Source organism: Vidua chalybeata, chromosome 4, assembly GCF_026979565.1.
Source record: "Vidua chalybeata isolate OUT-0048 chromosome 4, bVidCha1 merged haplotype, whole genome shotgun sequence".
NCBI lineage: Eukaryota > Metazoa > Chordata > Aves > Passeriformes > Viduidae > Vidua > Vidua chalybeata.
The window spans coordinates 39,362,758-39,373,790 of NC_071533.1; the positions used below are offsets into that span (position 1 = coordinate 39,362,758).

The window sequence follows — 11,033 nt, forward strand, 5'->3', positions numbered from 1 at the left end:
GATGAGTTAACTAGAGTTAACTGCATTTAAAGAGGAATGTGTGGGAGAGCAGTAAATATCCAGCACATGCTTTTACGCATAAAAGGCGCAAAGGGCTCCATGCTCTGCACATCCAGTCATTTTTTGTCTGCTCTTCCACAACAGAGATGCAACCGTTTTTCTCGTACATTTTATTTCACTAGACTAATAGATTTTAAACACCATATTGCGAGGACACCGCTGTGAATCTTGCAGACGTACAAAATGGTGGATGTATGCTATTTTTTTTTTTTTTTTTTTTTGCATTATTCCTAACAACTCAGCCTCCCGATCGCAGGCTCCCCTCCGTACCCACCAACACAGCCTTCCCGGCCAGACACACATCCCGAAGCAGCCTCGCAATAAAGCTCTCTCGCATACACAAATTATGTTACAAACCTGATGTCATGTAGCCCCGTGATGCCTGGGAAATAAAAGCTGGGGGGAAGTGCTTGTGCAGTCGGTAGTCCTTCTCGCTGCGGGACCTCATGCGATCTGAGGCCCGGTCGGAGAAGTCGGAGCTAGGCCAGGCCCGCCGCAAGGTCGTACTCCGCGTCTTCTTCATCCTGAGGATGCCCGAGCCTACTCCTCCCGCCGCAGCATGGGTCAGGGGTGCGCGCTGCCGGGCATCAGCCTAGTGCGGCCACCGCCGGGGCGCAACCTGCGCGCATCTCGCCGCTCCCTCTTCTAGGGCGCCAGCCGCAGGTCCCTTCCTTTTTTTTTTTTTTCTCCCTCGAATGATCCAATTTTACACACGTCCCACAATGCATTACACTTCATTTGCAATCGGTCCGGCTTACAGCTCCCAGATTTGCGTGGAGGAAAGGCACGTTATGTGGCTTCTCAGGCAAAAAAAGGAATTGGGGGGGAGGGGGAGCTGGAGGGGGGCTGGGGACGAGAGATGTGCAGCGTGGGAGCTCGGGGGTCCCGAACAATGGCCCAATTCAGCCCGGCCGTGCTTAGCCAACTGTGAGCCCCGACACAAAAGGCCCAAACAAACGACGAAAATCCCGCGGCCGCCGGCTGCGACCCCGACCGCGGCGCGCCCGGTGCTGGGGAGGAGGCGGCAGCTCCTGGCGCGGCGGGAGGAGCGGCGGGAGGAGGAGGAGGAGAGGAGGGAGGGCCCACAAACGCCTCTCTGAGCCGCGGGACGAGCGGATGCAGCCGCGACTCCCCCACCCGCCGCCACCGCCGCCTCCTTTCTCCTCAGGCCCGCGGCGCCCGGGCGGCCGGCAGCGGCCCACGGCCCCCGGCAGCGCCGCGCCTCGCCATGGTTGGCGCCGACTCCCGCCCGCCTGTCCCCGGGGCTGGATCCCCGCCGGCTCCGCGCTAGGGAGAGCCGGCGCGGGGGGGGAGGCCACCGGGGAGACCGCCGGCCGCTCCGCCCGCCTGCCCGGCCCGCCCGCCTCCTGCCCTCCGCCCCGCCGCGCAAAGGGCAGCCGCTGCCGGAGCGCCGGGCGCCACGCCGCCGCCCGGGCTCATGCCACTCCCGCCGGACCCGTGCTAGTCCCGCCGGGCTCCGCGCTCCCCCGCGCGGCACCGGGCTCGCAGGCGTCCGCGTACAAAACCCCGTGCACGGCAGGGACCCGGCCCCCTCCCGCTCCGCCTCCTTTCCTTCCGTCCGTCCGTCCGTCCTTCCTTCCTTCCTGCCTGGCGGTGGCAGTGACGGCGGAGCGCCGGGGCCGGGTGCGCAACGCTGGGCACCGCGCACCGCCGGGCTGCGGGCAGGGAGAGGAACGGGCAGGGCGGCCTTGCGGGCCGGACCTGGCCATCGGCCCCTTCGGGCGCCGCTGCCGCCCCGGGCCAGCCACGGGCGAATGGACACAAGCGAGGGAAGGGCGCCGGGAGAGATGTGAATCCCCGGGGCACCCCTGCGCAGAGCCTGCGGGGTTCACCCACGCATCCTCCGCCGCCTTTCCCCATCGGCGTCTGAAGAAGCGGCTCTCCCCAGGAGGGCCCAGTCAGCCACATCGCCACATTTAAAACCCACCACACTCCACAAGGGTATCCAGGACACCCGGGCTGCCCCCCTCACTGGCGGGAAATGGGTTGCCCACCCTCTCACAGTGGTTCACACATCTGCTCCCAGGGCACCCTCTTGAGTGGGGCCTGGCCACCCGGGCATTTTATGAACTCCAGTTAACCAGAACTGTGCAAAGGGACTCGGTTCCTCTTCTGCAAGACAGCTCTGAGCACGCTCGGTGTCAGGTGCTGCCACCGTTATCAACGGGGACAACTGCAATGCAGGGATGAGAAAATGTTGCTTTTGCAGCTTTGTTAAATTACTTATATATTTACATTTTTATAATTAATCCTTCTTACAGTGGTTTGTGTCACATTTCTAAGAGCATGGAGATACAGGACTGTAATTTTCTACCTGGCAATTTTCCATAGTCGTGAACCAGAAAAAGGATGACCACCAGTGAATGACTGAACACCAAAGCCAGTGGACCAGGAGATATTATCCCTTAGCTGCCTTGCTGCATGGCTATGGGTTAGTCACCTCAGCAGCCACCTCAGCCCATCTGGCTGTGCTACTGCGGGCAGCACACGCACCACAGAATTATTCAGGCATTCCCTTTCATATGAGGAGAATATATGTTAATGAAACTCAGCAAGAAAGTTGAAAGCTAAATGCTATGGGGTTCTTTCTCATTCAGCCTCATCTTTGTCCAACTGTGAAAAGCTATCAGGAAAGACACGTTTCCACTGATGCTTTGTATACTGGTAGCAACAGGAAAAAGTTGAGAAAAAAGATGGCCTAGAGCTCCTCTAATAAAAACATAAGATTTTCCATCATGAAACTTACTCATCTAGCAATTTACTCATCAACCTACGCAAAGCTTATAATAGAGCATGTTTTCACCCTTAGACCAGAAAAACCATAAGAACTTTTAGAACCATTCCATTTTTCTCCTTGTAGGCTGAGGTTGGAGTAGATTGGTTCGCATTACCTAGCTAAATCAAACCTAAAAAATGTACCTATTTTACCAGATATAGATGCAAATTAAATTCTGTGTAGGAGCATAAATTCACCTTGCACTACCTGAACATTGAATGAATGATGGCTTTGCCTTTCCAGTAGTCAAGAAGTGGTTGAATATAGCTGGCCAGCTAACTTCAACTTATTGCTGAACTAAACTCAACTTTTCTCCTAGTCTAGACACAGCCCTAGATATCAATCTGTTACATTAAAAGACGACAAGAGACAAGAGACAAATAGGAATCAGCAATGAGGAGGAAAAATGAGGTCAAGAAGTAGAAAGACAGAACAAAGCAGGACAAACACACAAACACAACAACAAACAAGGCCACAGTGATCTTTACACTGGCTTTCTGCATAATTATTCCCAACTAAAATATTCTAACAGGTATCAAATAAAAAAAGATGGGATGGCTCTGCAACTGCACACATCCCAATTCTTTTCAAGCAATTTGCTGTGCACTAATGAAGTGGTGACAGTGCACAGAAGTCTTGCAAGTGGCTTTAATTGACTTAATTTGTACACTTCCATGAATTGTCATGAGAGTAATACAGTACATATAATTAACACACGGTATCATCCACTTATCAGTTGTAGGAATTAGACTGGTTCATAGTTGTGGGTACAAATAATGACCCATTTTCATTGTGTGGTAATTTTAAATGAATAATAATCTGCTCCTACAACTATGAAAGGAGGAGGGAATGAGAGAAATAAGCAACTGTAGTGGTTTGACCATCTAGCAAGGTCAATTTTCCCTTCCTACATGAGGGGAAATCTGTTTAAAAGCAATTTTAAAATGTTTCAGAATTAAGACGTTGTTCCTGTGGTTAGCTAAAGTTCCTTTTTTTAAGTCTTCTCACTGTTTTCTTGTTTGGTTTCAGCTTAAAGTCTTCTGACATGGTATCTGAAAGAGTACTCCTCTTTGAAGAGAGGAATTCAGAGCAAGTTTCCTCCTGCTCTTGAATTGTTTGAAGTCAAGTGTTGTTACTGGGATGAATCAAATATATAATTAAAGACCAAGTTTAAGTTTTGGCTGTTTTGTTTGGAATAAGAGCTAGAACTGTGAGTGTAATTGATTTTTTTGCTTCAGTGGCCAAATTGAAATAAAACTATTTTCTTCATGTGATATGTGATCTGAAAGCTAAAATTTGAGAACTTTAAAAAAAAAATCCACAACATTTTATTCTGAGACATTTAAGCTTACTCGTTTTTAACATAAAGGAAAATAAATTCCTGGATTCATATGGCTATGTCAGAGCAGAGTAAGGAAAAGATTCTCAGCTATGGAAATCATCTAATAGAGCTTGCTAGAAGTAAGGAAAAATTCTTCTTCCAGGCATGAATTATACTAATGGGAATCTGAACACTTGGTAGTGATGAGAAAAATTGAGATGGTGGCAAAGCTTGTAGTTTTGGGTTTTTTTATTCATCTCTAATTGATTGGAGGGGGTTTTGTTTGGGGTTTTCATGTTTTTGTTTGGTTTTTGGGGAGATTTTTTGTTTAATGAGGGAAAGGTTAAACTCAGAAGCTTTTTATTGAGAATCAGATAAAGCATTCATTTTTATAATTTGGTATTTAAAGTCCAACAGGAATCATCTCTATCTTGCATTACTAGAGGGAGAGGTGATGCTTGGATAAATAGACCATAGAGATCTTGGGGAAAAGGTCTGAACTAAACAAAAATTAGGCATCCTGCCTCACTCAACACCTTATCAGGAATTGGCAATATAATAGTACATTTCAAAAGTACACATTTAACATTATGAATTTCAAAAAAGAAGTTTCGTTCCATATCAGACATTACAAAGGATTCTTATATATTCAATCACAACCCTCCTTTAGTCCAAGTTCATAAGGAGCCTGAAGTCTTTTGGAGAAACAATTCAAAATCTTTGCTTCTGAAAATCTGTTTTACCTTTCAAAAAGTGAGAAAACAAATATTACTAAGAATATCTATTGCATGTGATCTTCATAAACACTTACTAGTTGTTGAGCAGGCCTGTTTCCATTTTGTAGATGGAAAATGTATAAAAGAAAAGGACAAAACTTGCCCAGAAAACTGTAGGAAATCAGTGGCAAATGCACTGATAAAACTTTGGGACCTCAGCTCCTATTTCAAGGGTTTTTTTCCTTATCTGAAAAATAATTATGTAGCAGATGAGCTGTACAGATATTTCTCTACATGTGTATGTGCATGCATGCTTGTACATATCGTATACGGCAATTGCTCACATGTAATGTAGTGTCAAGTTTCAGCTGGGGCTACTTTTTTTTTTCCTCCCTATGACAAACAAGTTTCCATAGGGACAGCAGCAGGCTTCAGTAAGAGGGTGGGCTGGTGTTACTGCCTTAGCTACTTCCTTGGCTTGGGGACTGACTGCATGAGGTTTTTCAAATTAAATAAGCACACAAGACAAATACTAAAATAAAAAAGGCAAAATAATAGGACATGCAAGGAAGAAAGCAATCTCCCTCTTCACTAAGACAAGCTACACCTCTAAAATAATTTTCTCTCAAACTATGCATTCAAAGCCTGGGTTCTCCCTTACCCTGTCACTACCGTACCTGTTGCACACAGCCTGATCTAGCTGCCTCATGGAGGAAATTAGAAGGGCTTCACTTTACTACTGTCAGCTGAGCTGGTGCCTGACAAGCACCCAACACCACTGGGGGAGCTAACACAAGATGCCAAGTGCCACACAGAGTTTTGTGGCATCACACTGCAGGTCTATGATACGGGTCCTTTTCCCATGTCCAGCTTCAGAAACAAGCACTACAAATAACATTGGTAATACTGGGAGACACGGGAGACTTTGCACTAAAGAAGGCCACAGTCACAGGCAACCAGGTAAAACAGAGAGCAGAGGGTCCTTCTGTGGCCTATGAAAACAAAACCATCACATTGTGTAACATTTTAAAAGGGGGAGATAGGATGCTGTGAGATTCTGGGAAGGAATTGCAGGGTTTTTGAAAGTAGAAGAGGGAGAGCAGAAAGGAATAAACAAATATTAAGTGGGGAAAAAAGCCTGTAGTACAAGCAGTTGTAAAGCAGATGAGAAGGAGGAAAAATGGAGTGTGAGAAGAGGTGGGAAAAATGTAATTATGAACTTGTGAAAAACCCCAAGCTCATGTCTGACATCACAGGCCTTGGTAATCTATAGGTTTATTAGATTTACAGCTCTGCATAATAGAGTTCCTGAGAAAATACATTGCCAGAATCTCTAACATTATAAATCCATGAAGGAGAAAGTTTTCCAAGTCATAAACTCACCATTTTCATGTGTGGATTCTTTTATCTCTCTATTAACAAAGGTTAAGAAATCAAACTCTAAAAGACATGTTTTTAAGCAATCCTTTATGGGTTAAGGAGATCTGGCAATACACTGTAATTGTCTTTGTCTGTAGGAAGCACTACTTTTCTCTTCCAGATTTTTGTCATCAGATATACTGATTACAAGAATAAACCAGAAAACCCACTCACACCCTTTCACATCAGTCCTTAGACTTCTGACACTAACACTATTAATTTGTTGCCTCTCACTAGTACTTGTTGTTACTCAAATATGCAAGAGAAGCTAAGTAATTGTAGCCCATGCTTGTGGTCCAGGTCACAGAAAGAGGCAGCCTTTCTTGACAGATTTATTGGCAAGGGAAAAGTTGGGCTTGCCCAGACAACTCTCTTCTTGAAGAGAGCATTTGAGAAACTCCACCAAAAAGGGAAAGAAAAAAATCCCAAGGGCAAAGGTATAAGTGAAAAAATTTCTAAATAGAAAAAAAGAAAAATGTTTCAAAGCCTATCACAAGCAAGTCTTCAGTCTTGCTATCAGGTTGTGTTATACCATGGTAGTAATCCTGGCTTACTTACAGCACCTCTTAAACTAGTTTCAGATCATATTTCTCTCAGTGTTATGCTTTGGGAATGTGTGATGACAGGAATGCAGCGCTGCTGCTGCACACGTGCTGTAGTTCACCGATTCATTTTTCTGTGTGCTGCCTTATGTGCTGTGGTATTTATTTTAACTTGCATGACTTTTAAGAAAAACCTGTCTGTGTAATGAGAAGAAAGGCTCCCCTGTTTTCATTCTTTTTTTTCATGCCAGACCTTCTGATTGCATTTGTGCTTCCTCTGCACAGAAGACAATTGATGCAGAAGGTTTTTCAATCTGGATACCCAAATCTACCTAAAAGCTAGTGTACAAGCAGGAACACTTGTAGGATGCAGCTTTTGTTTTGATGCATGCTTTTCCTCTCCTATTATCACTGACTCCAAGCAAGTTAGATAAAATGGTTGGAAGCTGGGCTTGTAACTCCTCAGTGTACAAAACCAACGAGAGAGGGAGACAAGCCATGAATCCCGCACAAATTTCCTCTCACACATCACAGAATTCTAAAATTTGGAGATGTGGACTTACAGCAATTCAAATCACAAGTCAATTCATTCACCGGCTGTTCATCCAAAGGATATAGTAGCAAAAGATATGCCAAAAATGCTGGCCTCAACTTTCTTGTTTTCCACTGGTGTCACATATCATTAGTACCCTGGTATTTAAGTAACATACTGATATATGGGGACCAGCTGTACTCTAAGTTAGAATAACAGCCTAACCTTCTGCTTTGGGAGTTGAAAACAATGGAGAGCAAGAAGTCAACAGCCAGTGTAGATCCCACCAGCAGTAAAAGCCATCACAAATTATCTTCCTAGAGATTAATTCCCACATCTCTATGTCCCTCTATTCCCATTCCTCTGCAGAGCCTATGTTGCAAAGATGGCACCATGCACGTGCAGGCCTTGGGCTCTTGTGAAACTTCAACTCTTGTGCTACATCAACACAAACAGTCTGTGTGTCAGGCAGGTACTTTAAAGAAAAATCCACTAAGAAAAGAAGGCCCTTGGCAGTAAGAAGTGGGCAGTGTTGCAGTGTTTTGCATCTTGCATGGCTCACATTGTCCTGCAAAGAGGACAATGAATGTATTTGATGGGCAGTCCTAAAAGCAGCATACCAAGGGAACTAAATCCCAGCAGCTGCTGTAACACTGCAGAACATTTGCTGAATAACCCAGTACTAAAGGCCCTCTCAAAATTCTTGCTTATACAGCTGTGCAATATAGTGAGTATATTTTATAGATGCATATATATAGCATGTACAAGAGGCAAAGATCTTTAAAACCTTAGAAAAATTTTCAAGAGGCTACTACACCCTTTGTAAACAACCTCTTGTCATTCAGTTACTTCCATATGTGCATGAAACTCTGACTAAATTAAATAGGCTTTCAAAATAGTGGTTTAATACTGAAAATGTATAGTTTTTACCAATAAGTTTGAAAAAAATGTAAGCAAGGACAAACTTACAGATGAAAAAGAGCCAATTTCTCACCTCACAGAAGAGTAATTCAATCACTTCTTGGATATTTTACTATAGTCTCAGATTCAGAGGCTGTCTCATTGGCACATACATTTAGGTATGAAAAAACTCTAGAGAGGAATCAACAGATGAAAATTACATGACTCTACACATGCCTGATTCAAAGGCTTCTGGAAAATCAATGCAAAATCATCAGTCTGCTTGTTCTCTGGACCAGACTGCAGCACTGCAGAGTCGGTTTGTTACCGTGAAGGTGCCACTCTTTGGTCATTGGTTTTCAGTGGGACCCTGGAGTTTGTCCCTTCTCTTCTGATTCTGCAGTAGCACCCATCAGAAGGATAATTCCACTCCTGGGATATCTACCCTGACTACCCCTGGTAGTCAACAAAGCTTGTTGCCATCCTCCACTTGGCTTTTGAAGTTCTGATATTACCCACCTGTGTGCAACCAGAGACAATTTCCCATTGCCCTGTTCAGATGAAGGTTTATGCAGGCACTACTTGCACTTGCTTCTCTGTAGAAGCTGTTCTTAGCACTGCTCCTGAATGCAGAGATTTTTGTACTCTAGTAGAGGAACAAGAAAAAGACGTTTTATAGCACTAGGTCTCAAACTTCTCCCACCACCTTGTAAGAAAGTTAAATTCTTTCTCAACGCTCTAGTGCAACAAAATAATTTTTGTCTTACTAAGTGTCACCCTACACAACAGTAGCAATCTGCTAAAGCAAAAGTATCAACCACAGGGAGCTCTGCTACTTTCTTTTTCTATATATCCTTCTATATTACAGTGAGGCTGTCAGTTGCTTTGTTATTAATTAATATGGTTTTAAACACAAAGAAAGGCTTAAATCCAGGAGAGCACTGTTACCTCCCAGATTTCTGCAGGTCAGGGCAAGATCTTTGACTCCTCTGTGGAGCTAAGCAGAAGGGAGCAGCATCCAAAGCCTCACCTTAGCAAAATGTTTCTAGCACAACACTGAAGTGTCACACCGGATACAAGAACAATCTCTGGTGTGAATTTTTCAACCTATAACTTTCTGACCAGATCAAGGATAAGAACTGAAACATATAGACGTTATGAAGAAAAAAATTCCCTTATGACAAAGGAATATCATTGTGATAATCAAAATAAAATTGTGAAATTAGGAGAAGTAAATTAATATTAAATTAGAAAATTTAATGAGAAAATTCCTTCGTAATTCTGAAAAGTGTACTCCTCACTTCTACCACAAAACCGTATTACATCCTTTAAAGCACATGAATGGCATTAGCATAGGATAAAATTTCCTTCAAAATGCTTTACGTGTTACAATGAACTTTTGTAAAGCACAGAGAACCACTGACATTTAAAATTTCCAGAAACCCAAAAAGTATCTTTCTCAAAAGAAACAAACATCTTAAGTGAGACCATTTACATGAAAGTAAAATTTCCTAGCATTAGAATTCTATTTGAAAGAATCAGGTACAAAATTAAGAGCTAGAAACTCTAGTCTTCATTAAAACTGATCACTATTGAGCTGAACTCAATACCTACACAATCCAACTGTGGTAAATCTTATTAGTTATGGCGATCATCTCAGAAACTTTAGCAAGGAGTCACCATGTTCCCATACATAAAAATTTCAAATGCTTTGTACCCCCAGCTATTCCAGGAATCAGCAAATACTCAGGACAAACACTTCATAGATTGTTGTATAAAGTAAAAGAAACTCCAAATGCAAGGTGCTCAGCGACTTGTCTTTGATCTTTTTCTTAATGGGGGAGATGTTTATTAACCTTTCCATCTCTCAGACAGTGTAAAGTAAATCAGGCAATATGCCTTCACAACTGGCAAGGTTCAGATTTGTCAGAGCATGATGCTGGTGTCAAATTGTTTTTGTCTTCCTTCCTTTCTAAAGATGGATCTTACTATTATCCCAGCTGATGGAACCGAGACAAAATAAACACAGACATCAGGACTGAAACAATTATAGACTATCTGAAAAGGTATTTAAGTGCCCACAGTCGTCCAAGGAGTAAAAAGTTATAAAAACAAGTACTTCTTTTTATTGCCCATATCCCCATGTCATTGCTGAGGTACTTATAAAAACCACAAACCCTGTGGATTTCTACCCACCGCATAGTAATTACTGAAATAACAAAGAATTGGAAAAAAGTATTTCCAAAGCCTGATGCTATTACTGAACTGCCAGTGAAAAAATTCTCACTAACACCCCTTAAGTCTATCCTCCTGCACTCCCTAATCTGAACACAAAAGGTTGGGCTTAAACACCCACCCCCCCACCCTGAGATTAAAACCGCCTGCAGTTTTCAGCTTCGGGCCAGCACTGACAATACTTTAAATCCTTGGCTACTGGCTTCATGAAGACACAGCCTACAGAGAGTCCCTCAAAGTTCTTTGAAATGTTAAATACAAAGCAGGAGGAGGTCATAAAGGAAATAGTCTTTACAAAAGGAATGGATATCATATACAGGCTTTTAAAATACATTTCTCAGTTGCTTTGCTTCCAGCTACCATTTTCTCAATCCTGCATTGTCTGAAGCTTTTGAAATAAAATTCAGGAATTAAATAAAGCACACAAATTAGTGTTATAAACAGCTGCCAATATATGAATTTGTTACCTTTTAGCTCTCATAAATCTCTCCAATATATATATATTGTATCC

General features: G+C 43.4%; 1 protein-coding gene across 1 annotated transcript; it reads left to right on the top strand.

Moving 5' to 3' along the window:
• The first annotated feature begins 1,176 nt into the window (after nucleotides 1-1,176).
• LOC128787470 (basic proline-rich protein-like) lies at nucleotides 1,177-2,001 on the top strand. The gene has a single exon (XM_053941633.1). It carries the CDS (start codon nucleotides 1,177-1,179, stop codon nucleotides 1,999-2,001), a length of 825 nt encoding a protein of 274 aa, XP_053797608.1.
• The last annotated feature ends 9,032 nt before the right edge of the window (nucleotides 2,002-11,033 follow it).